Source organism: Schistocerca serialis, chromosome 9 (genome assembly GCF_023864345.2).
Source record: "Schistocerca serialis cubense isolate TAMUIC-IGC-003099 chromosome 9, iqSchSeri2.2, whole genome shotgun sequence".
NCBI lineage: Eukaryota > Metazoa > Arthropoda > Insecta > Orthoptera > Acrididae > Schistocerca > Schistocerca serialis.
Window position 1 is genome coordinate 18,169,331 of NC_064646.1, and position 27,584 is coordinate 18,196,914.

The following is a 27,584-nucleotide window of genomic DNA, read 5'->3' on the forward strand; positions in this document are numbered from 1 at the left end:
CCATCCAAGCGTTATCCGCTATCTTTTGCATTGAAGGTCTTCCACAGACTATTGTTTCCGACAATGGCCCACAATTCATGTCCGCAGAATTTCAGTCATTCTGCAAGGCCAATGGTATTCAACTTCTGACGTCCGCGCCGTTTCCGCCACAGTCAAACGGTGACGCTGAACGTTTGGTCAGGACTTTCAAGTCACAGATGTTGAAGTTGAAAGAGTCGCATTCTCGGAGGATGCGTTGTTGCTCTTTTTGTCTTCGTATCGCTCTCAGCCCCGACATGGTCGCTCGCCGGCTCAGTTGCTCCACAGTCGTCCTCATCGAACCTTGATGTCTTTGCTACATCCGCCACATCAGGTTCTTGTGCAGCGGCAGACGCCTGCTTTTGCCCCAGGCGGCGTTGTATACTATCGCAACTATCGTGGTTCACGGCGTTGGCTTCGCAGGACGCATTCTTCGCTGCCTCGACCGCGCTATGTATCTGGTCTTGGGGGCCTCTGGTGAGGTGCGTCGGCATCTCAATCAGCTGTGCCTCTGTCATCGCACGGGTTCTGCCGCTCCGCGTCTGCTTTCAGCGACGGTGCCGTCCGGTCAGCGCCCTGGGGACCCATCTACTGGCTCGCCTCAGCCCCAGGTGTTACCGACGCTGCCTTCCATTTTGCCCCATGGCGACGCGCTGCCAACACCACCGCCGCCTGTTCTCCCGCCGGCGACGCCCGCAGTGGACTCGTCGCTGCAACCGCCGGGCGCCTCCCTGGGTCACGCGCCGCCGATCGCTTCCCGTGACCCGTTGTCCTCCGACATGGAACTCTAGCCCGCTCCGTACCATAAGTCGTCTTCGCCCGTCGGGTGCCCTGGCCCGATGGAGGTCGACCCTTCGGCCCCTCCTGTCTCCCTACGGGCGCATACACCGCATGTTGGCGTGCACCCTGGAGCGGGTTTTCAGGCGTTTCCTAGCTCCCCTCGGTCCGAATGGCAGGGTGCGGGTGGCACAGTCTCGCCTGCTGTTAGGCTCCCCATCTCGTCCCATACGTCAACATGGGGTCCTCTCCACAGCGGGCGGAAGCCTTATGCCACAACCGTCCACCGATTTGCGGGGGAGGAATGTGGTGTCACCGCCAGACACCACACTTGCTAGGTGGTAGCCTTTAAATCGGCCGCGGTCCGTTAGTATACGTCGGACCCGCGTGTCGCCACTATCAGTGATTGCAGACCGAGCGCCGCCACACGGCAGGTCTAGAGAGACCTCCTAGCACTCGCTCCAGTTGTACTGCCGACTTTGCTAGCGATGGTTCACTGTCAAAATACGCTCTCATTTGCCGAGACGATAGTTAGCATAGTCTTCAGCTACGTCATTTGCTACGACCTAGCAAGGCGCCATTACCAGTTACTATTGATGCTGTAAAACATGTACCGTCAAGACGCGATGTTCACCATTTATGGATTAAAGTTAAGTATTCCACAGCAACGTCCTTTTTTGCTTGTCTCATTTCCTTGACCTGTTCCAGAAACATCCGGCTGGATTCCCGAATATCCAAGATGTCAACAGATCGCCGGGAAAGCATGAAGAATTACAGTCTACAAGATGATCGTGGATTAGCATGATATATTATTTGTATAGCATTACATATGAATCAAGATTTTCCTTCTTAAAGAACCTTATTCCAGATGACATTGTGAATGAAAACGTGTAAAATGTAACAATTTCTTTCGTTTGATTTACCTCCAGACAGCTAAAAAGATCAGAATAGCTAAGTGACAGAATGTCGCTAGTTGGTAGGGGAAGTAGGTGTTCAGTCTGCTTACAGTATTACTTACGACGTAAGTGGGGTCTTCACGCACTTTATTTGGTACAGGAACCAGAATATCGTGAAAGTTACAAGACAAACATTTAACCAAAACCTATGTTGTGCGGTGGGGGAGGGGGGGGGGGGGTGGGGGTGGATATCTCTTCTGATCAGCACGTTGCAAGGCATTCCTAAATATGCTCAATAATTCATCATGCTTTCCCGGCGATCTGTTGACATCTTGGATATTAGGGAATCCAGCCGGATGTTCGCGTCGTTCTCGTACGATATTTCAACAGCGTGCCTCGCTGTTGAAATATCGTGCGAGAACGACGCGAACATCCGGCTGGATTCCCGAATATCCAAGATGCTCAATAATGTTCCTTTCTGGTGAGTTCGGTAGCCAGCGGACGTGTTTAAACTCAGAATGGTGTTTCTGGAGCCACTCTGGACGTTTGATATGTCGCATTGTCATGCTGGAATTGCCCAAGTTCGTCGGATTCTCTTCAGTCGTCGTTTGTCTCGATCTTGCAGGATATTTTTCCTGCTCCAGCGATGTCGAAGGTTTGATGTTTTGCTGGTTCCTGAATTCCACGGTACACTCGGGAAATGGTTTACAGGAAAATCCCCACTTCATCGCTACCTTGGAGATGCTGTGTCCCATTGCTCGTGTCCCGACTATAACACCACGTTCAAAATCACTTAAACCTTGATAACCTGCCATTCTATCTTAATAACATGCCATTGTAGCAGCCTAACCTATTTAACAACAGCAGCAGACACTTGTCTAATATGGGCGTTGCCGACAGCAGCGCCTTATTCTGTTTCCATGTATCTGTATTCGAAAACGCATACCTATACTAGTTTCTTTGGCGCTTCACTGTATAATAATGAGACCACAGCAGGCCATGATCATATTCAGTCTTTCATTATCGTTACTTGTTCATTCCGTGTTTCAGTATTAACCTTTCGCCACTCCTGAGTGGCTGAGATGATACGGCTAATATCGGCTTTGTTTCCGGTCGTGACACTGACCCATTTTTGGGACATTTTTCACGGGCTTAACTATTTCCTTTCGCTTTCCGTAGTGACATTGTCTTGTTAACTAGATTTTTTTGAGCTATATGTATTTCGTATAGTATATACACTCCTGGAAATTGAAATAAGAACACCGTGAATTCATTGTCCCAGGAAGGGGAAACTTTATTGACACATTCCTGGGGTCAGATACATCACATGATCACACTGACAGAACCACAGGCACATAGACACAGGCAACAGAGCATGCACAATGTCGGCACTAGTACAGTGTATATCCACCTTTCGCAGCAATGCAGGCTGCTATTCTCCCATGGAGACGATCGTAGAGATGCTGGATGTAGTCCTGTGGAACGGCTTGCCATGCCATTTCCACCTGGCGCCTCAGTTGGACCAGCGTTCGTGCTGGACGTGCAGACCGCGTGAGACGACGCTTCATCCAGTCCCAAACATGCTCAATGGGGGACAGATCCGGAGATCTTGCTGGCCAGGGTAGTTGACTTACACCTTCTAGAGCACGTTGGGTGGCACGGGATACATGCGGACGTGCATTGTCCTGTTGGAACAGCAAGTTCCCTTGCCGGTCTAGGAATGGTAGAACGATGGGTCCGATGACGGTTTGGATGTACCGTGCACTATTTAGTGTCCCCTCGACGATCACCAGTGGTGTACGGCCAGTGTAGGAGATCGCTCCCCACACCATGATGCCGGGTGTTGGCCCTGTGTGCCTCGGTCGTATGCAGTCCTGATTGTGGCGCTCACCGGCACGGCGCCAAACACGCATACGACCATCATTGGCACCAAGGCAGAAGCGACTCTCATCGCTGAAGACGACACGTCTCCATTCGTCCCTCCATTCACGCCTGTCGCGACACCACTGGAGGGGGGCTGCACGATGTTGGGGCGTGAGCGGAAGACGGCCTAACGGTGTGCGGGACCGTAGCCCAGCTTCATGGAGGCGGTTGCGAATGGTTCTCGCCGATACCCCAGGAGCAACAGTGTCCCTAATTTGCTGGGAAGTGGCGGTGCGGTCCCCTACGGCACTGCGTAGGATCCTACGGTCTTGGCGTGCATCCGTGCGTCGCTGCGGTCCGGTCCCAGGTCGACGGGCACGTGCACCTTCCGCCGACCACTGGCGACAACATCGATGTACTGTGGAGACCTCACGCGCCACGTGTTGAGCAATTCGGCGGTACGTCCACCCGGCCTCCCGCATGCCCACTATACGCCCTCGCTCAAAGTCCGTCAACTGCACATACGGTTCACGTCCACGCTGTCGCGTCATGCTACCAGTGTTAAAGACTGCGATGGAGCTCCGTATGCCACGGCAAACTGGCTGACACTGACGGCGGCGGTGCACAATTGCTGCGCAGCTAGCGCCATTCGACGGCCAACACCGCGGTTCCTGGTGTGTCCGCTGTGCCGTGCGTGTGATCATTGCTTGTACAGCTCTCTCGCAGTGTCCGGAGCAAGTATGGTGGGTCTGACACACCGGTGTCAATGTGTTCTTTTTTCCATTTCCAGGAGTGTAGTATATGGTATATGTAGAGACAGCACTCTTTTCTTCTTAGGTAAAGGTGCCACAATTTCATTAATGATCTTTATCGGTGCTGGCTGTTCGGTTGCGAGACTCAGCGTAATGTCTGCGTCATTCCCGATATTTTCTAGTTTTGTTTGCATTGGTTAAGGTGATTGTAGTAAGGACATCTTCAGTTTCAGATTGTAAACACAGTCTTTTTTCTACATGAGGTGTTACGTTCTGGGACACTACTATTTGTTTTTGTTTCATATGAGCAAAATGTTTTATCAGACTTGGTTGAGCTTCAGCAGGTGTATGCACTGACTGGATTTACCTCTATGACAGGGCCGTCACGTAAGATCTAGTGGCAGGTTTGCTCTGAGAACCTCCTACTGTGCTGATTCGCTGTAACTGATTAGGTACATGCAGCTGATCACACTTTGCCCCCAGATGACCCGTGTGACCGCATAATGCGCCTGTTCGCGGCGGCTCGTCATACGTGACGAGAGCGCGATGCCCCATAACATTATTTCGCAGTATCGGCTTACAGGGGTCTAACCCCGATATGAACGTTAATGCGAGCGTTAGTACTCCAGTGCTCCTGTCGAACTACAAACACTTCACCACAGTTTTGCAGCACCGTTTGGATCAGCTGGAGTTTCAAAAGGTAAGTTTTAAACACACATAGTTTGTAAACCTAATACGGCACGGGACACAGTTCCTTTGATCACCACTACCAAAGATATCTTAAAATGTACCTACCTTTTGTATGATCTAGGAATATTTCACACGTGGTTTTCGAATTTATTTTTGTGAATACCGCATTTTACAAGGTACAAAATTGTAATCCCTATACATCTTCAGGGGTGAAACCGATAGTCGTTGCAATCCCGTACGTATCTCACTAATTACCGGTTTAGTACTACGAAAGTCAGATGCAAACCTCAATAAATTCCTTGGAATGTGAAAGAAGAGGACAAAAATATGGAAACACAGTGAGATATGCATGTAAAATCAGATGCCTTCAAGTTCACTAGGAATGGCACCCCTGCAGTGTCCTCATTACGTTCTGTGTCTTTGTGAGTGGTTTGTGACGGAACTCAGTGCATCCGAACGTCAGCAAGTTGTTGATACTTGTGTGCCCCATGTTACTCTGCAGTGTCCCATTACTGCCAAGTCAGCAATAAGGCTGATCAGGTCCATTCCATGGTACAATGTCTGTTCCCTCATGATGAGGATGAGTTCCCAGACAACAAGGCCCCTGCTCACAAAGCTTGCATCAATCAGAACTGGTTTAGAGACCACGAGGACCAACTGCCACATCTGCCCATAACAACGTAGTCACCAGAGCTCAATATTATTGAGCCTTTGTGGTCTACTTTGGAGATAGGATGAGTGATCGCTATACACCTCCGTCATGTTATCTGACCTTGCCATTATTTCGCAGGGTGCATGGTACAAGATTCCCTTAAACCCATGCAGGACGTGTAGTTATCCATTGACAGACTACAGGAAGCTGTTTAGAATGGCAATAGTTTTCCTGGCGGTATCAGGAAGTGTGTTCGGTCTTTCTGTATACTTGTCCACCCCTTCCCCCTCTATCCATCTCTTTATGACTCCATGGTTAGTTGAAGAACGTTACTTGCGAGCTGTTGTCTTCAGTCACCAGTATGTACGCTTCCTCCTGCCGACTGTTAAGTACTGAGCCTGGTGCAAACGGTGTGCACAGCGCCGATGCTTCCGCGTCGGCCACTGACTATGATAGAGGGTAAAAGTACTGTAACAGGTTATATCCTAAGTTTATATTTTGTGGGTAGTTTAATCAATTGAGCTGATGGATGTACACGGAGCTAGTAAAGGCCACACAGCATTAAAAATTGTTGCAGAATGTTTGGCATAAGTTGAAACATAGTGGGGTCAGTAAACTGCTCAACGATGGTTCAATTCATGTCTGTAAAGAAGGAAACAGAAGACTGTGCTTTGTTGACAAAAGAACAGTGAAGAGATTTGAATCTGACTGGCACAAGGAAGGGATTTGAATCTGTTTGGCATAATGTATAGTGGAGGGTGCCACTGAGCTCTGTCCTGCATCCGTTTCATCTCTTATTACATATGAACAATCTAATACTGAACATGAAAGAGTGTTCAAAAATTTTCTCTTTGGAGATGACAGAAGTGTTGTTATGAACAACGTACGATGGAATGTATGTTATCTAGCTGGAAAGGTAGTTCGTAGCATCAGGACGTGGCCGTCACATGCGAAGTTAACAGTTAACTACAACGAAACGCATTGCATGCAGCTTCTGACACCGACCTCTTTCAAAATGTAATTTTACTGTCCTGACGTAGTCACAAAGTTAGCGAGTAGACCAATTTAAATTATAGGAACTGCGGTACTTGAAAAGCTTTCATGGAAGTATCACGTCCAAGTTCTTGTTGCAGAAACTGAATACTGTTTTTTTTCTGAATCATTTCCATTGTATAGATTCTGGAATGCGAGGGCTTGTTTACTTTCCTCATTTTTGCTTGTATATTGGTGTAGAGATGGTTCTAGACGATTGGTGAGTGATTTTAAGGAGTGTCAAATAACTGGCTTTGCAAACAAACCAACATAAGGCGTACGGTACACATGAAATGAAGGAAACGCTGTAGAAGGTTGATGCTGGAAACAGAAAACACAAATACAGTTTTATGTAAATGTTTTATTGAACACTTGCGTTACAAATAACTCCATGAAATATTCCTAATCTAATGAGTATTGCTGCATTATCACAGATTTGTACATAACACACATCATATTTCATGATAATGTAACGCCTTGTACAATCGATACTTTACATGAAGGGAACATCCTACTTTTTTATATTTTTGTGCATTTGCTCCAAGTTTTGTTTAATAAAATGTAACAAAAATTCACAGCGATATTTATAAAAGAACTTAACTCTTTGTTTCTTCTATATTTTTTTCGGCGACCGAATCGTGTTTCATACGACGCGCCGTTTTGTTGTTACATGAACACATTGTTAATACATAAATGTCGTCACAAGTCCGTGTACTTTGCTAGTGTCGTCAGTAAGTGGTTCTCGTAGTCATACGGTAGTCCGAAAAACATTGCTAGGTCGTCATACTACAACAGGATCAGTCTCAATACAAAAACAAGATTCATACAATCCCTCACACATTACCACTTCAAAAATTCTTGTTACACGTTATGGATCTCGTAAATCTTAAATGCTGTGCAAAGAACGGAACCTCTAATCTAAGGTTCTGTTAAAATAAATGACTATGCAACTCCTTCGAATGGGACATCTACAAAACACTAATTCAAACACCTAAGTCTCAATGTAAAACCATTCAAACTCAGTGTTATTATAGCCTAGCTGCTGTAAGTAAATAATGGTGATCTCGAGAGATTATCCACAGGAATTCACGGCACACTGATTCTTCTTCAATAAAAACACTTTACCTGATAAACGTCCATAGGCTATACAGGCATTATGTTACATCAGGCCCTGTGACCACACAGTATCTACAAGGTCTACGAAAGGACCGTAAGATAATTTCACTATATTTCGTAGATACCGCATTGTTAATATTAGCATTACATAGTTTAGAATGAAAGGTCTATTTCTTAGAAAGATATGTAGGTTTTATAAGGGGAAAATAAAAAGATCTGGCAAAAAAGTAACAAAAGGATTAAGTGAGCGAGTTACTTTAACAGTCTCTTTCTCGAGAGCCTGAGCTGTACAGAAAGGGAAGTGTAGGAGAAGAGACAGTAAAGAGCACCTGGACAAATATACACAGTAATTACGACACAACCAGCGCATACGTAATAGATACGAGCGTAGTGATAAGTATTTTTTGCAGAACCCAGAAGAAAATGAACACAGAGAGAAGAGAACAACACTTCATGTCACTATATCTCGTTTCTTAGTGTTATCAAACGTCCACTGACACAAACTTGATCTCACATTGGTCCCTGAGAAGATCAGGTGGAAATAAATGAAAGAATAGGGTTATAAATTGTAGTGTTACAATTATTTTAGTATTCCAGGGTATTATGTAGTGGTCGAACGGATTTTCATGGCACATACCAAAATTTCATTCCTATACGCACAGGTCATCTTCAGCGGAGCTGAGGATGGGGTAGCAACGAGTTTTCGGTTCGATTCACTGTACGGGAGTACATCGCTGCATTTACCCTTAAGATTGTCCAACCGAAAGCGAGACGAAACATTTGGTTTCAGAAGAAATTTCATTCGATCACAGCGCAATAGCCTGAAAACTCGCGTAATTGCAGAACAGAGTTAGTTAGTGCGTTAATTTTGTGAGAGTGTTGACTTTTCACCGGCGCTTCTGCGTGTCTATGATGTAGCCGAACTTGTGCGAGTTCTCTGGCGGCAGGTACTTCCGCACCACCAACCTCGGACCCGAGCCGACGCCGGCGACTATCCTGGAGACGGGCGACTGCGCCAGCGCCGCCGCGGCAGGCGTCTGCGGTTGCACAGTGGCCGCAGCCCCAGCCGGCGCGTGCGCCGTAGCCGCCGCAGCAGTGACGTCGGCGGCGCCGCTGTCTTCGACGCCGGTCACGACGAAGCCTTCGGCGCCGTGCGACTTGTACCGGAAGGTCCGCTTCGCGCCGCCGGGCGTCCTGTACGAGTAACTGCCGCGGACGTTGCCCCTGGCGTCGGCGCTCTCCGTCTTGCTGCTGCTGTCCGTCTCGTAGCTGTACGAGTAGCTGGCGTCGCCCCCGGCCTCGGCGGCGTCTCCTCCCGAAGCAGACGCGCGGGCGTCGGCCGCCTCCGGAGCGCTTTCGACTGGCAGACCGGCGCCCGGCACCTGCGCCAGAGGCTGCGGCAAGTGCGCGCCTTTGGCGACGAAGCCCTTCCCGGCGCCCGCCTCGTACTCGACGCTGCGCCGCTGGCCGTCGTCCTTGGCCACGAACGAGAACCTGCCCCTCACGTTGTTGTGGGCGTCGCCCGTCTCTTCCCTGCTCTGGTCCGGAGTGCTGTACGAGAAGCTGTAGCCTCCTGCGCCGGCGCCGCTCTGCGACGAATACGGCGCCGCCGCCGGTGCTGCCGCCTCTTCGGCCGCTCCAGAATACGCCAGCGGGCCTGCTGCCGCTCCACTTCCCGGGAGGTGCGAACCCCTCGCGACGAAGCCCGTCGTCGCTCCGGCCTCGTATTCCACTGTCCGGCTCTTGCTGTCGTCCTTGGCCACGAAGGAGTAGCTCCCGCGGACATTATTGCCAGCGTCTGCCGACTCCTGCCTGCTGTGGTCACCCGTGCTGTACGAGAACGAGTACGACCCGTCAGAAGCGGTGGCGCCACCGCCGTGCGCAGAGTACGCTTCGCTGCCTGGCGACGACGCAGGTGAGACGCTGGCGACTGACGGTAGGTGAGCCCCACGTGCCAGGAACCCAGTCGCGGCTCCAGCGCTGTAGTCTACGTGGCGGGCCTTTCCGTCGTCCTTGGCCGTAAACGAGTAGCTTCCCCGGACGTTCCCGGCCGCGTCACCCTGCTCGTCCCTGCTCTGGTCGTCAGTAGAGTAACTGAACGAGTAGCCGGAAGGTGCCGCCGGGGAGCAGCTGGCGCAGTACGTCGTCGCAGCGTCGCCGACAGACGGCGGCACCGGAAGGTGCGCTCCCTTGGCGATGAAACCCTTCTCGGCACCAGCTTCGTAGTCCACGTGCCGCGAGACACCGTCGGTAGCCACAAAAGAGAAGCGACCGCGTACGTTGCCCGCTGCGTCGGAGGACTCCTGCCTCGAGTGCGTGCCGGCGTCGTAGGAGAACTCGTACGAGGCGTCACCCGGCGCCTCCGCTTCAGCTACGCCGGCAGCCTCTGCTCCGGTGGAAGAGTACGCGGAAACGACCGCGGGAGCCGCAGCGGAAGGCAGCGGCGGCGCTACGGGCAGGTGATCGCCGGACGCCACGAAACCTGTGGCGGCGCCGGCGCTGTATTCCACCTTCCTGGTGACGCCGTCGTCCTTGCTCCTGAAGGAATAGCTGCCGCGGACGTTGTTCTGGGCGTCGGCCGCCTCCTGCCTGCTCTGCTCGTCGGTGCTGAAGGAGAACGAGTAGGAGCCGTCGGGATGGACTGCGCTCTTGACGTCTGCCGGAGGCCCTTTGTAGGGGGCTGGCGCTACTGGAGCCGAGTAAGCGACCACTGGGACGGCGGGCGCCGCGGGGACCAGAGGCACGGCGTAGCCCGCTATGGTGGCCAGCGTGGGCGCCACGGGAAGGTGGCTGCCCCGGGCTACGAAGCCCGTCTCGGCGCCCGCCTCGTAGTCGATCCTGCGCGTGGCCGCTTCCCCCTTGGCGCGGAACGTGTAGCTGCCGCGCACCTTGTTGGCGGCGTCGGCGGCTTCCTGCCGGCTGTGGTCGTCCGCGCTGTAGCTGAAGCTGTAGCCGCCAGTTCCAGCCGACGAGCCGACGACGCCGGAGGCTGTTGGACTGCCGCTCTCGGCCTCATCGGACTTGGCCGCTCCAGACGTCACCACGAATCTAAGCCAGAAAACAATGAAATTTAACGTAGGCAAATTGGAGCACGGAACATATTTGGGAAAATACCACTTTTTTATTCTCAGTTGTACACAACAATTGATTTGGAGAACATGCGCAACTGAGGATCATACTAACTGAATTAAACATCAGCTTCAGTTGTAAACAGTGTATCCTTTACTGCACAACTAATATCAGAGGCTTGTAGCTCGATCATCAGGTACCACCCAATAATTTATTAAGTCAGGCGTATGTTTGATTCCTTTGACTGACTGTCCCAGTTGTCATAAACTTATGACTTCACAAATAATTTAATGGCTCCTGATGATGAAGCTTTAAGCCTCCTAAACTAGTCGTACTTTAAAAGACACGTCATCTACAGCTGAAGCGAATTTTAATTCAATTAATACTCTACTAGGCTGCAGTAGGTACTGGGAGATGAAGAAGCTTGCACAGGATAGAGTACCGTGGAGAGCTGCATCAAACCAGTCTCAGGACTGAAGACAACAACAACAACAACACGTCTACTCGTTCCTGAGAAAAAGCGTTCTTACTAGTCGGAGAGACAGACAGACATAAAGACAGACAACAAAGCAATTCTGTAAGGGGTCCGTTTTCACAGATTAAGGCATGAAACTCTAATAACCAAATTTTATTTGTTATCCGTATACAGTATAGTGGGAAGAACAAGTGAGAAAATTTGTAGACTGTTTGGGATATACAGGATGCGAAATTTAGTATACAGTGTCGCCACCTCTGGCAGCAACAATGGTTCTACACCGGCTGCGCAGCGAGTCGAACTGAAATCAGAGGCGAACGACAGACTTGTGCCACTGTGGCAATGTAGACAGCCCGAAGCACATTTATGACACAGCTATCACACAGACGGAACAAACAACAGCACTGATACAAGGGTAGAGGATATAATAAAGACATAAATTTGTGTAGTATAGTACATAACGTAGCAAACAGAATATCAATACTTCAAATAGTATCAGAATCATGGCACACAAAACTTAGGAGATAAAAGACTAGGTGGGTTAGTGGACAGTGTAGTTTCATCAAGAAAGAATCACACAGAAATGGAGCCAAACGAAAGAAGTGCAGGTGGTAGCCGCAAAAGCAACCACAGGCGCTGCTGTGCCTGAAAGTATTCTTACGGGTTTCGCTTAGAAAGCGTGGGCGTTTACTCCGCCTGGCATTGTTGAGGATGCGGACTCCACTGTTGATGGACTCAGTTGTGAGGAAGACTATCTGAAGAGTCTAAAGGGGAATATTGTAATCTGCGCAGTTTAAAATTACAAATATATCTAGCAGATTTAAGTATTGCCTAAGTTTGAGAACACATAGTCTGATTTTTCATTGTCGTAGCCATTAACAACTTACAGGCACCAATTTTCAGAACTGCATTCACGGAAAAAATCGCTACATGAAAAAATAATTAATGTAGGGTAATGAAATTTTAGAAGTATATTTGTCTAAGTAATGTATTTGAGTGATTAACGTGCTTTATCACAGGTTAATGTAAGCTCGAGATAAGCCATTGGAAGTGTGAAATGCTGATACATTAATAACTTATTAGCGGCCAAAAGTTTGTATGCAAGCATGCAAACGTGCTTTCATTGAGTTACACAGGTGCCGGATGTCAGTTTGTGGGACCGAGTTTCATGCCGGTTACACTTGGTCGGTCAGTACAGATACGGTCAGTGCTGTTCGTGGCTGACGCTAGAGTTGTCGTCCGATGAAGTCCCAAACGTGTTCCATTAAAGACAGAGTTGGTGATTGAGCGGGCAATGACAACATGTCGACACTCTGTAGAGCATGTTGGGTTACAACAGCGAGCGTTAACCTGTTGAAAACATCCTCTGGAATACTGCTCATGAATGGCAGCACAACAAGTCGAATCACCAAACCGACTTACAAATTTACAGTCAGGGTTCGCAGGATAATCACTAGAGCACTCCTGCTGTCATACGAAATCCCATCTCACACCATAACTCCAATACCGTGACTCCAGTTGTACGTCCAGTGTGGGCAGCACACAGACAGGTTGGTTGGAAGCCGTAACCGGACTCCTCCTAACCGACGCATTGCCACCGAAGCAATACCTGCTTTCGTCAGAAAATACAAGAGACCTCCATCCTGCCCTCCAATGACTTCTCGCTTGACACCATTGAATCTGCAAATGGCGATGGGTTGGGGTCAGTGGAATGCATGCCACGGGGCGTCTGGTCCGAGCTGTCCTTGAATTAACCGATTTGCAACCGTTCGTTGTGCCACGTGGTGCCAACTGCTGCTCAAATTTCTGCTGCAGGATTCCGTTCGATGTGCCACAATCCCACGCCGAACAAGGTGGTCTTCTCTCTCGGTAGTGCCACATGGCCGTCCGGAACCCAGTCTTCGGGCGAACGTACATTATCGTGACCACTGCTGTCAGCAATCATGCACAGTGGCTACATCCTACCAAGTCTGTCTGCAGTATCGCAGAAGGAATATACAGCTTTTCGTAACCGTTTTACAAGACCTCGTTCAAAATCCGTAGCGAGGTGTTAATGAATGCATTTTTGTCGCCTTAAAGGCATTGTAGACTAACATCAGCTCAGCTCGTCCAAACTCAAAGGTATATAACGCTCAAGACCATTAGAACGAGTATTTAAAGCAAACCTGGTATGCATTCTCATAGTGGCGCTATTAGTGCCACTCTTAAGCGACTGGCGCGAAATCTGAAAAGACATCATCTTCCAGATAAACACGCGTACCAACTTTCGTTCAAATCGCACAACTCGTTCTTGATATTGCGCTTTTTTCCGTTTCTGTATGGGATTTGGAATCTCTATGGGGCTGGGGGAAATTATTTTATATTTTTAGTCCGTTTTTAAACGTGTTACATTAGAAAGCTCATTACTTCAATAATTTTTATTTCTTGCTTTTAGAGAAATCAAACATTTGACTTTTTTTTCAAAATTGACCAAGTTTTGTTCAGACAGCGTGAATTACAAGTGGAACAGATTTTACTATGGATCTGTTTACGCGCAAAAGAGTTAGGTCGTGGAGAGAGGAACTTTTTGACACTTCATTTACATAACAAGCAGGATCTGTTCGTGAAATATCTCAATTTTTCCTCGGATCACAAAGTTTTTATTAATTGCGCTGATTACTTTCAAGTGCTTCAGTGTCGTTTTTTTTTTTTTTTTTTTTTTTTTGTTTGCAAAACTAGACCTCAAGCTAGTCAACTTAGCAGCATATTTGACCATTTCCGACTCTTAGTCTGACAGCGACCCACTGTGTAATTTTTAGGGAGTGTTCTTTTCGTTGTGCTCAGACATTTGATCAAAAGAAGTGAAAGAATGTGTTGTAGAGTGAGCCAGAGAGGAGACGTTTACCAAGCAAAATCGCCAAACAGCCGTACGTTTCAAGAAGTTATTTTATTTTGACAACCAGTTTCGTCATCTCAGTAATGCTACCTTCAGGCCCCATATGCACGCCATGTATAGACAACCAGATGTAACGATACTAGCATTGTATTGTATTGTATTGTATGTTAACCGGGGACCTCCGTCCCGCCGCAGCCACAGTGCTCCACAACCCCACGACGACTACCGCAGTCCACTTTACCCCTCCGCCGCCCCACACCGAACCTAGGGTTATTGTGCGGTTCGGCCCCCGGTGGATCCCCCAGGGAACGTCTCACACCAGACGAGTGTAACCCCTATGTTTACGTGGTAGAGTAACGGTCGTGTACGCGTACGTGGAGAAATTATTTCCACAGCAATCGCCGACATAGTGTAACTGAGGCGGAATAAGGGGAACCAGCCCGCATTCGCCGAGGCTCATGGAAAACCGGCTAAAAACCATCTACAGACAGGCCTGTTCACCGGACCTCGAGACAAATCCGCCGGGCGGATTCGTGCCGGGGACCAGGCGCTCCTTCCCTCCCGGAAAGCCGTGCGTTAGACCGCACGGCCAACCGGTCGGGCCAACGATGCCATTAGTATCTGAATGCTATGAATTCGTTACTCGAGTGATTCCTTTTAAGACTTGACAACTAGTATCGATACATCTGATTGTCTATACATGAAATGCATACATGGCCTGAGTGTTGCATTATTGAGATGCGGAAACTGGTTGTCAAAATAAAATAAAATAACTTCCCAAAACGTATGTCTGTCTGCCGAGTTTCCCGGGTAAATATTTGACCAGCCGCTGTCTCAGTGGAGCAACAGAGAGAGGAGACGAGTCGCTCACCCGGTGCCCTCCCCCGCGACGTAGCTGAGGCCGTGGCTGCCACCCCTTGGGCTGGAGTAGGAGTAGCGGCCGCGCACGTTGCCGCGCCGGTCGGCCGCCTCGGTGCGCTTGTACGAGTCCGTGTCGATGGAGAAGCTGTACGAGGCGTCCGCGTTGGCGTCGTAGTCGGCGTCCACGTGGGCGGCGTCGCCTGGGCCGGCCGTGTCCAGCCGAGGCGTGGCGACTGCGGCGCCGCCCGCGGCCGATCCCGACACTGCACTGCCTGCAAAGAAACAGCCGCGTTCGCTTGCGTGGTATATAAGGCGTCTCGCACACTTGGAAAGCAGTCCAAATGTACTGGATAAAAAACACCTATTAAATACAAACACGTAGGGCTCTGAAATGATAGAGCACAGCAACCAGTCGTCCTTTTCTTCCGGGGTTTAGTCGACAAATCTAGATTTCGGCTGGTGCCTAGCCGTTATCAGTGTACCATTTTATAGTACCAATGCATGTTCTAATACGTCATTGTTCGGGCTTCGGTCACAGAAGCCCGAACCACACGGGACTGACGTATTAGAACATGTATTGATACCATAAAATGGTGCATTGATAATTGGCTAGGCACCAGCCGAAATCTAGTTTTGCCGAATGAAATCTGGCAAGGGAAGACGACTGATTGCTGTGCTCTACCATTTCAAAGTCATATCACAGTCGCTGAGTGCACCCACGCTCCTAATGGAAGGTAAGCTGATGTACGTAGGGTATTTCGAATAGCGGCCCTTACAAAGAAAGAAATGCACTGCTTACTATTATTACAAAAATTTTATTACAACACCCGAAACTTCGGAAAAAATTGTTCAAATCCGAGGAGGACTCGCAAATTGAGGTTTCCGAACGAACTTTATTATATTAATCCCGGGAATGGAGAATCTCAAGCATTTTTGCCTGCTACCGATACCAATACTGGCATGATACTGGTCCCAGGAATTCCAAGACTGTTTCAAAATCACTAAAGGACTTCTTCAGACAAGCCTGGACGTACTAAAAGAAGGAGGCAGTGGATTTCAGTATATATATTATGTAGAGAGAGACTATTTCACAAAACACTTTTTATTTACTTAGTGAAATATGGCTAAAACTTACTTTTTATCTTTGCGTGCAATAATGTTAGTTTTTGACCTACTATGAATGCAGAGTATGTTGACAGAGTATGTTGTGACGTAGTTAGTTTAACAAGTTTCATATTTCTTACGTTACTTGTATGTGAAACCTTACTTTTTGCCGAATTCATGATTCTAGGTCAAGGACAAAAAAAAAGTGTATGAAATATTATGCGACTTAACTACTAAGGTCATCAGTCCCTAAGCTTACACACTACTTGACCTAAATTATCCGAAGGACAAACACAAACACCCATGCCCGAGGGAGGACTCGAACCTCCGCCGGGACCAGCCACACAGTCCATGACTGCAGCGCCTAAGACGCTCGGCTAATCCCGTGCTACGGTCAAGGACAAATACCCTATAGATTACGATGTGTGATTTTGCAAGTTTGAGAATGTGTGACACAAATGGACGAATCTTTTCATTGCATACACTTAAAGGCTTACATTTTTACGTAATCAAGGGACCGTAGACCTTAGTATGTGACATTAATTTGAACTTGATAAGCCAATCGATTCGAGAGAAAGGAAGGGTCTTAACAAACAAACAGATAGACAGACGGCCAAAAAATGACCAAAAAATTCTTAGTCATGTAGCATGGTTACAAATTAACCAGTTTCGGATATTTTAGTTTACTTACACTGTGAAACCCCGTTTATTACTAAATTTCGTGACTCTATGTTAACGGGAGGGACCCTATAGCTTGTGATGAGTGAGTTTTCGAATATTAAAACATTTGACTTGAATATCCGTATCCTTTGATTGTATTGACGTAGAAACTTAACATTTTTACAATGCTAAGGGAGCAGAGGTCTTAGAATGTGTCGTGATTTTGATCTTGGTACGTCTACCCGTTCCTGTCAAAAACCGTTCTTACCAGTCGGAGAGAAAGACAGACAGAAAGACAGACGGACAACAAAGCAATTCTGTAAGAGGTCCGTTTTTACAGATTAAGGCATGAAACCCCAATAACCAAATTTTACTTGTTATTCGTATACAGTATAGTGGGAAGAACGAATGAGAAAATTTGTAGACTGTTTGGGATATACAGGATGCCAAATTTAGTATACAGTGTCGCCACCTCTGGCAGCAACAATGGTCCTACACCGGCTGCGCAGCGAGTCGAACTGAAATCAGAGGCGATCCACAGACTTGTGCCACTGTGGCAATGTAGATAGCCCGAAGCACATTTATGACACAGTTATGACACAGACGGAACAAACAACAGCACTGATACAAAGGTAGAGGATATAATGAAAGACATAAATTTGTGCAGTATAGTACATAACGTAGCAAACAGAAAATCGACACTTCAAATATTATCAGAATCGTGGCACACAAAACTTAGGAGATAAAAGACTAGGTGGGTTAGTGGACAGAGTAGTCTCATCAAGAAAGGATCACACAGAAGTGCAGCCAAACGAAACAAGTGCCGGCGGTAGCCGCAAAAGCAACCACTGGCGGTGTTGTGCCTGAAAGGATTCTTACGGGTTTCGCTTACAAAGCGTGGGCGTTTACTCCGCCTGGTACTGTTGAGGATTCGGACTCCATTGTTGATGGACTCAGTTGTGAAGACGACTATCTGAAGAGTCTATAGCGGAATATTGTAATCTGCGCAGTTTAAACTTACAAATATATCTAGCAGATTTAAGTGTGCCTTAGTTTGGGAACACATAGTCTGATTTTTCACTGTGTGGAAATATGTAGTTTCTTTAGTCATTATTATGAATCAGACTTTTAGAACAGAGCTGAAAAGATTTTGTGTGGACTGGAGCCTTACCATGTCACATAAATTCGGTGTCGTTTTAGAGAAACCATGTGTGTCTCACGCTGCAGTAGTAGAAACAAATTGTATTCTTTAAGTACAATAGTTAAATCTGGAGTTTTGGTGACTCGAGTATTTCCAAGTCACCCCAGAACGGCTGGCGTGGTACGATCACCGCAGATAGTGTATATGTAGTTGCGTTTATGATAGAGGAAACACTTAAGGTACTTCCGAGACGGTCGTGTACCATATGTACATACATCTCTTATCATAACTAGTTACGATGTTATATTTCTTTCGTTTTCAGTTTTTGAGTTAGAATTTTCCTGTAATGACATACGGTAATGAAGAGTTTAGACTGAATGTTTCCTAGTAGAGAATTAGGATTAGTCTCCACGTGTCGATGCCCCTGGGAATGGGCAAGTCGGTCGTAACACCCAAATGAATAGCTATCGAGGCTAAGTAGACCGAGAGAGTAAAATTAATAAATAGATATGAAGCAAAAATCTGCACCGCTACGTAACTATTGTTTCAATTACGCACTGTTTACAAGCTGCTTTAAATGTTCTAGATAAAATAACGTAGAAACGAGCTTGGAAGACAGGATGGTATTTATCATTTCATGCTGTATCATCTGTATGCCAGAGTTCATCAACTGCGAGTGGTGGCGTGCCAACCTCTTGGCAACTGATGGCAAGATGTTTTCAATGGATAAAAGCTTTGGAGAACGTGCTGGCTAGGTCAGAAGTCAAACAGCCTCTGTACCGAGATCGTCCACCGTACTGGTAACATACGATGTGGCGTTATCTTGTTGAAAGATAGCGTCACGTAGACCTCGAAGATGCGGTCAAGCCACATGCCTAGAAACGTGAGAAATGTAATGTCCGCTGTCAAAATTATACGTATGTCGTAGGCGAGGGCGATCTGACGACTTTTGTTCCCCTCGGAGCCTCCACACACGTTCGCGTCCATCGTGTTTCTGCACGCAGAACTGGATGCTTCTGAATTAACGTGAAGTGATGTCTTTCAGTTGTATATCGATGGCAGTTAATGAAATGTAATCCCATTAACATTCTCGCTCGACAGGTTTACACCTTGCACGACAGACTGCCAGACGGATTAACTTTATGTTACAACGCTTTCGACCACTAGTAAGACTCCATCATAGAAGAAACTAACCGAATACGAAAGTCTCATACAGAAAGCGGGTGACGATGTCAGAAACCGGCTGAATCCGTGATCAGCAGTGTCGTATACCCCGAATGCATCAGATGAAACGGGTGCATGAAAATAAGTTACTATCACGATCTGGCAGCTTATGAGTGGCGAATCTCATTCCTTGGCTGGACGATCTGAGAGGCAGTAACGGAACCGGTCCTCTACGAAAGCAGAGAAGCTCTCTCGCGTGCTTGGTACACACCTACGGATCAGAAGGAGCCAGCTACAACCGGAATGTGCCGGAAGGCGTGCTCTCAGTGTGAAACGAGAATCTGGTCCCAGTCTTTCAGCATAAATTTTGCGCTTGATGATAGTATGATGAAAGAAAAACTGTTGTATGTGTTCTATGTGTTCCTACAACGATCTCGACTCGATTCTTAGGGATACTTCGGTATTAAGACTTAAAGTGGCTGAAAAAACGTTGTATTTGGTAATATACACGGACCTACTATTTCAGAAACTTATCAAGAATTGTTTCGACCACTGTTACTACAAAGAGATGCACTTTTTTCCTTTATAGACGATAACTGTATATTTTAACTACGAAGATCTTAGAACGTCTGTGTTAAATTTTATGTGACTGCTGCACATTTGCATTAGATTGCTCCTTGAAGGGAAGGTAAGTCAACTTTAGCAGTGAATTTTTCCGGAAAAAATAGCTGTGAAAGTTACTCAACATAAGACTGACGTCTCTACTGATGTACGAAATATACGAAGGACACTAGCATTTTGGAAGGTTTAGGTTTCATATATAGCTCATTTCCCTCATTCATTCGTTACAAATGTGTGTGAATTCCTAAGGGTCCAAACTGCCGAGGTCATCGGTCACCAGCTTACACACTACTTAAACTAACTTATGCTAAGAACAACACACACACTCATGCCCAAGGGAGGACTCGAACCTCCGACGGGGTTAGCCGCGCGGACTGTGACAATGCGCCCTGGACCGTGCGGCTACCCCGCGCGGAATTCGTACAGAAGCACACCAACTAAAGGACTTTTTTTTTTTTTAATGCCATCAATGTTTCTTAAATGACAAAGCTGTAGGATTTCAATTACTATGAATGCAATTTCTTTCCTTTATCAGGTCCAGTTTTATTCAATTGTGAAAACGTTCGTGGTCGTCTGTGCCACCCTATGTTAAGGGGGTGGGCGGGGGGGGGGGGGGGTAGGACGTCAAACGGGCCGACTTATGGCAGGAGAGGCAACACAGGAAATTTTAATTTCCACTGTCTATACTTTTACAAATAAATTCATAAAACTTGAACAGCATGACCAGGAAGGATTCAGGATTCATACTCATAGCAGTGGAAGCTCAAAAACGTAACAGAACACATTTTTTTTTTGCCTGTGAAATTTAATTATTTTTTCACTTACTGCTCGCTGCCTTTGTTGCTATAGGTACACTTTTCTTCCTAAGTAAGAGAGATTCTTCGATGACTTTTGTTCAGCATACAAACCATAGTTACAGGTGTATGAAACTCTAGAAGTTATTTAATTTATGAAAAAATGAATGAACTGTTACATTTTAAACTTCATGTTTAGAAAAAATTCAAGTTTTATGGTTAATTATCTCAATTTTTTCCACGGTTTTTTAATAGATTTGGAAAATTTTAGAGTTTCATACATCTGTAACTACTGCTTGTATGCTATGAAAAATTCATCGAAGAATTTCTCTTACGCAGGAAGAAAAGCGTACCTATAGAAACAAATGCAGCCAGTCATAAGTGAAAAAATGATGAAATTTCACACGTAAAAAAGATATTTTGCTACGTTTTTGAACTTCCACTGCGATGAGTGTGAGTCCTCAACCCTTCCTGGTCATACTGACAAAGTTTTATGAATTTATTTGTAAAAGTCTAGACAGTAAAAATTAAAATATCCTGTGGTGACTCTCCTGCTCCAAGTCGGCCCGTTTGACGTCTTACCCCCCTTAAATAGCACTCACACAACACTTTGACAAAACGTCGAGTAAAGCATTCGATCTCGGACAGAAGTCTTACATCAGTCTGTGGGACAAGCATGAGGGCAACGGGTCGTTACTTCACAGATAAACACGGTGAATGAAATGAGAGAGGTGAGTGTCTTGCCTTGGGCACCTGTTTACCAGTTGTCTGGTCCTCGCGTAACTTCCGGAGCTGGACCTATTGCTGGCGGACTGGTCAGCAGAACCAGTTGGGCGCGTTACGTGTGGCCGGCGCCAGGTGCCGTACGCTGACGCCGCCGCTACCGGTGACGGTCCAGCTGGAGATGCGCGCCGCTACGAGGAAAGCGACCCACGACCAGTTTAGTGGCGCGACGCGGTCGCAGAGCGCCCGCGGACACACACGGCGCACGGACCGAGTGAGGTCCGCCGGCAGTGAAAGCCGCCTGCAGATTACGTCCAGCGCGGCGGCGGTATTCTGACCATTCGTGCGTGAACCTGTCCACTTTCGCTGTCAGCGCTCGGTCCTCCCCAAGGCAATCAGTAGCGTGAAATTGCTCTCCTCCTAAACAGATTCCGCAGCACGAATTCACGACAAATCTCGTCACGACTGTAAAAACTTGTGTGATAGACCTTAATGTCTTGTTCCCAGTCATTGGAAGCAGAGAAACGAGCCCAATTTCTGCGGATCGAAAGCCACCACTTCAGCTGAATCTGACCATAGGGAACTGTTTGGGAACAGTTCGTAAGTCTAGTGTAAGGAAAACATAACTCCGCCATCGGGCTGAGAGAACCACGCCATGCTGACCGACCACCGTGTCGTCCTCTGCCTGCCGTCAGCTACTTCTTATCCAAGTAGTTCCTCAAATGGCCTCACGAGGCTCGCTAATTTCTGTTCCAGTCTCTCCACCAGAGAAAAATCAGGGATGGTTCAAATGTGTGTGAATTCCTAAGGGACCAAACTGCTGACGTCATCGGTCCCTAGACTTACACACTGCTTAAACTAACTTACGATAAGGACAGCTCACACACATACACACGCCCGAGGGAGGACGCATTCGGGAGGAGGACGGTTCAATCCCGCGTCCGGCCATCCTGATTTAGGTTTTCCGTGATTTCCCTAAATCGCTCCAGGCAAATGCCGGGATGGTTCCTTTCAAAGGGCACGGCCGACTTCCTTCCCCGTCCTTCCCTCATCCGATGAGACCGATGACCTCGCTATCTGGTCTCCTTCCCACAAAACAACAATAAAATCGCGAGGGAGGACTCTAACCTCCAGCGAGACGGCCGCGCAATTCGTGACACGGCGCCTCTAACCGCTCGGCTACTCCGCGTGGCATTACTGACAGTACTAGAGATCAAACACAGGTATTTAGACACGCTGACAGTTCAACTACAGAGCCTCTGCTTTTAATTTCAACAAGTCAGTTTCACAGTAGAAAAACTGAACATAGAGGCAGCATTGATATCCTTTTAGTTAACGTTATAATTTCACTAATAATTTCAAACAACTTCGGACTCGGTCCCTACAAATTGCCATAACATGGAATAGAAGAAACATAGAAAAGACCATTATTTTCTGACAGATATTGACATGTTGCATTCTTTCATCTTTTCCATTAATACAAGGGATATTTAGAACTTAGTCACACGCAGTAATTGTGCTATATGTCCTTAAAATCACTCTTCCCGTTGATGTTTTTCTGTTTTATCTGTTTCAGTATCGCTGTAATCCCTCTATTTTCCCCTGTTTAAGAAAATTCAATTAATATATCTTCAGTTTTCAACAGCGGCATTTCCCTTAGTGGTAACCGTTTCTCTCTACTTTTCGTAGACCTGAAGATGGCTGTTCAACAACTGAAACCGTTTATAAGGGTGGGGCAAATAAAAGTGGCCTGGGGTACAGTGTTCCAGGGTACAAACAAATACAGCAGAGAAAAGGAAGTACAGTACTAACCTAACTATAGCAGATGTTGAACGTGACCGATATTCATTTCTTTGCACGTTTTGGCCCTCATTAGCAAGTTGCTGAAGGCGGAGGCAAGCTGGACTGCTGGAATGGCCGCAGTCTCACCGTAAATGTTCAGCAGAAGACTGGTTGTTGCGATACACCTTAGATCTCAGGACTCTCCACATAAGCAATCGCACACCGACAGATTAGATGACCTGGGTGGCCAGCTAGGCCTGAGAAAGTACTGACCTCTGCTGAAAACTCTGTCAGGCGTGAAGACTGTGTAAATGTGCTCCAAGTTTCAGCCAGTTGTGTGGACAGTCGCTCTATCCAGTTGGAAGTAGCTGTAGGTGTTTTCCTTTTCCGTTAGTAGTGCTATTCACCACCAATCGTATCTACTTCTCCGGGCCACTTTTACATGCCTGACCCTGTATTACTACTTATTGATGAAGTGATGAAGACAAATAATTTTCCTGCCAACAGTTTCGGATCACGTGTCTCCTTAGGTGACTAAGTTATTTCTTAGTGGATTCGTTTTCGGAAATGGTTCCGTATGTAGCCAATATTTATGTGGTGCCCTTTACAAGTTACGGAAATGGCCTTGCCGCAGTGGATACACGAGTTCCCGTCAGATCACCGAAGTTAATCGCTGTCGGGCGTGGCGAGCACTTGGATGGGTGACCATCCGGGCCGCCATGAGCTGTTGCGATTTTTCGGGATGCACTCAGCCTCTTGATGCCAACTGAGGAGCTACTCGACCGAATAGTAGCTGCTCTGGTCAAATAAAACCATCATAACGACCGGGAGAGAGGTGTGCTGACCCCACGCCCCTCCTATCCGCATCCTTATCTGAGGATGACACGGAGGTCGGATGGTCCCGATGGGTCTGATGACGGAGTGCTTTACAAGTTATAGGACTAACTTATTTTAATGTACAGAAAGAGCGTGCATGGGCTATAGCTTCCCCTATCGACACAGCGGTTATGTGCTATTGGCTGCTCTTTCAGTAATGTACCCGCTGTTTAAACTTTACTTCGTCGGTGCGTTGTAATAATGATTCCTTGTTTCACCTACGCTTATGAAGTGACTGGTGTTATTTTGAACTAAGCCTAAGCACTGCATAGCGAAAGATAATTTGAACGAGTTTCTGGTAGGTGCTTAACATATCGACGGATCCAAACCTTCTTCGAGAACGTGGTGGACAGTGAATATCGAGATCTCTGTACTCTCGCTGAGGTCGGCTATCAACAGTTCGAGGCCACTGAGTACGGTGCCGCGGATTGTCGCCACAATCTCGTCGGTAAAATTGTTTTCATTCCTTCTGAGCACTCACTGTCTTGAAGGACTGCAGAAATATGTATAAATTCTGCTATTCCATTTTAACCGTCACAGACAAAGAGGACGGACCTTTCAGTTTAGAAGATAAGTTCTTGATTACCCTGAATAGGAGTTAAATCCTCTAAAAATAAGTAAACAATAACAGATGGTTCAAGAGCTATTCTTACACTTACCGCAAAACTTTTTCCTAAAGATATTTGTAGCTAATAATAAGGCTGTACTAAGACCTTAAAGTTCACAACCAGAGTACTAAAAATAAAACTAATTTCTATACAGACGAAGTATTCCAGCCTAGAGCTCAGAATGGAGTGGAAAGATCTGTAAGAGATTATGGGTGGACATCATATAGGGTATAGGAAATGACAATATATTCAGAGGGTACCCCTCTTAACAGGAAAACGGTTCAAGATATAATGAAGTTTACAGTTAATGATACAACGTAGAGAGCGCGTAATTTTGTCCCAACGGAAAAAGTGTGGTGTTAAACTTACAAACGTGTATGAATTTCTAAGGGACCCAACTGCTTGGTCATCGGTCCCTACACTTACACACTACTTAATTTAATTTAAACTAACTTACGCTAAGAACAACACACACACACACACACCCATGCACGAGGGAGGACTCGAACCTACAGCGGGAGGGGCCGCGCTGTCCGTGACATGACGCCTCAAACCTCGCGGTTACTCCGCGCGGCCCAAGCGGTCTGTCTCCATCATTACATGCAGCAGGAAGATTAGAGGTGTTTAAACTACACTCCTGGAAATGGAAAAAAGAACACATTGACACCGGTGTGTCAGACCCACCATACTTGCTCCGGACACTGCGAGAGGGCTGTACAAGCAATGATCACACGCACGGCACAGCGGACACACCAGGAACCGCGGTGTTGGCCGTCGAATGGCGCTAGCTGCGCAGCATTTGTGCACCGCCGCCGTCAGTGTCAGCCAGTTTGCCGTGGCATACGGAGCTCCATCGCAGTCTTTAACACTGGTAGCATGCCGCGACAGCGTGGACGTGAACCGTATGTGCAGTTGACGGACTTTGAGCGAGGGCGTATAGTGGGCATGTGGGAGGCCGGGTGGAAGTACCGCCGAATTGCTCAACACGTGGGGCGTGAGGTCTCCACAGTACATCGATGTTGTCGCCAGTGGTCGGCGGAAGGTGCACGTGCCCGTCGACCTGGGACCGGACCGCAGCGACGCACGGATGCACACCAAGACCGTAGGATCCTACGCAGTGCCGTAGGGGACCGCACCGCCACTTCCCAGCAAATTAGGGACACTGTTGCTCCTGGGGTATCGGCGAGGACCATTCGCAACCGTCTCCATGAAGCTGGGCTACGGTCCCGCACACCGTTAGGCCGTCTTCCGCTCACGCCCCAACATCGTGCAGCCCGCCTCCAGTGGTGTCGCGACAGGCGTGAATGGAGGGACGAATGGAGACGTGTCGTCTTCAGCGATGAGAGTCGCTTCTGCCTTGGTGCCAATGATGGTCGTATGCGTGTTTGGCGCCGTGCAGGTGAGCGCCACAATCAGGACTGCATACGACCGAGGCACACAGTGCCAACACCCGGCATCATGGTGTGGGGAGCGATCTCCTACACTGGCCGTACACCACTGGTGATCGTCGAGGGGACACTAAATAGTGCACGGTACATCCAAACCGTCATCGAACACATCGTTCTACCATTCCTAGACCGGCAAGGGAACTTGCTGTTCCAACAGGACAATGCACGTCCGCATGTATCCCGTACCACCCAACGTGCTCTAGGAGGTGTAAGTCAACTACCTTGGCCAGCAAGATCTCCGGATCTGTCCCCCATTGAGCATGTTTAGGACTGGATGAAGCGTCGTCTCACGCGGTCTGCACGTCCAGCACGAACGCTGGTCCAACTGAGGCGCCAGGTGGAAATGGGATGGCAAGCCGTTCCACAGGACTACATCCAGCATCTCTACGATCGTCTCCATGGGAGTATAGCAGCCTGCATTGCTGCGAAAGGTGGATATACACTGTACTAATGCCGACATTGTGCGTGCTCTGTGTCTATGTGCCTGTGGTTCTGTCAGTGTGATCATGTGATGTATCTGATCCCAGGAATGTGTCAATAAAGTTTCCCCTTCCTGGGACAATGAATTCACGGTGTTCTTATTTCAATTTCCAGGAGTGTATAATGAAGGATTCCGGCCGCTCAATATCGATACATTTTGCAGATTATTTTGCGAGCAGTTTCAGCACAGATATTGACAGGCATTACATCACTGTAACAGACTTTTCAAGAGATTTCGAATGTCGTTAAAAATACCCCCTTCCTTAAAATAATACTTGTTTCAATGCCTCAGTTGATTGTGCAGTTTTAAGTAGAAACCATGTAAAGAAATTCCGCGCCCCTTTCCGCAATGTTTTATATCTTGAAAGGAACAAACACCGACCGAACAGGCACTGAGGCCTAAAGGTACCGACCGGACGCCGTGTCATCCTCAGCCCTTAGGCGTCACCGGATGCGGATACGGAGGGGCAAGTGGTCACCACATCGCTCTCCCAGCAGTTGTCAGTCTTCGTGACCAGTGCCGCTACTTCTCAGTCATGTAGCTCCTCGACTGGCCTCAAAAGGGCTGAGTGCACCCTGCTTGTAAACAGCACTCGGCAGACCCAGTCGGTGACCCATCTAAGTGCTAGCCCACCCCAACAGCGATTAACTTCAATGATCTGACAGGGACAAGCGTCACCACTGAGGCAAGGCTGCTGGCCACGATATCTTGAATGTTCATGAAGTAAGAACCGTGATACATACACATCTACACGTAGATACATACCCTGCAAACCACCATATAGTGCGTAGAGGAAGGTTACTTGTACCACTGCTACTCAGTGCCTTTTCTATTCCACTCGCTAATAGAGAGAGGAGAAAACACCTTCATGCTTCCCCACAATCCCTGGTTTCTCTTATCTTGTCTTCGCGGTCGTCATGTGAGGTGTATGTTAGTGTTAGTAGGATAGTTGCACATTCCTTCCCAAATGGCAATTCTTTAAACTATCTCAGTTGTGTTTGGTGAAAGAACGAATTGTTCCTCCGGGGATTCCCACTTGACTTCACAGAGCATTTCCCTACTACTCGCGTGTTGACTGAAAATACCGGCATCAAATATAGCAGCAC

The 27,584-nt window shown here is 47.5% G+C and overlaps 1 protein-coding gene across 1 annotated transcript in view; it reads right to left on the minus strand.

Moving 5' to 3' along the window:
* Nucleotides 1-7,021: 7,021 nt before the first annotated feature.
* LOC126419772 (fibroin heavy chain-like) overlaps nt 7,022-27,584 on the minus strand; it is an 83,143-nt gene continuing 62,580 nt past the window's right edge. The window contains exons 3-4 of the mRNA XM_050086945.1: nt 15,087-15,348; nt 7,022-10,844 (exon numbers count right to left, since the gene is read on the minus strand). Of these exons, the coding sequence (XP_049942902.1) occupies nt 8,684-10,844; nt 15,087-15,348 (2,423 nt within the window). The 3' untranslated portion in view covers nt 7,022-8,683. The remainder of the gene's footprint in view (nt 10,845-15,086; nt 15,349-27,584) is intronic.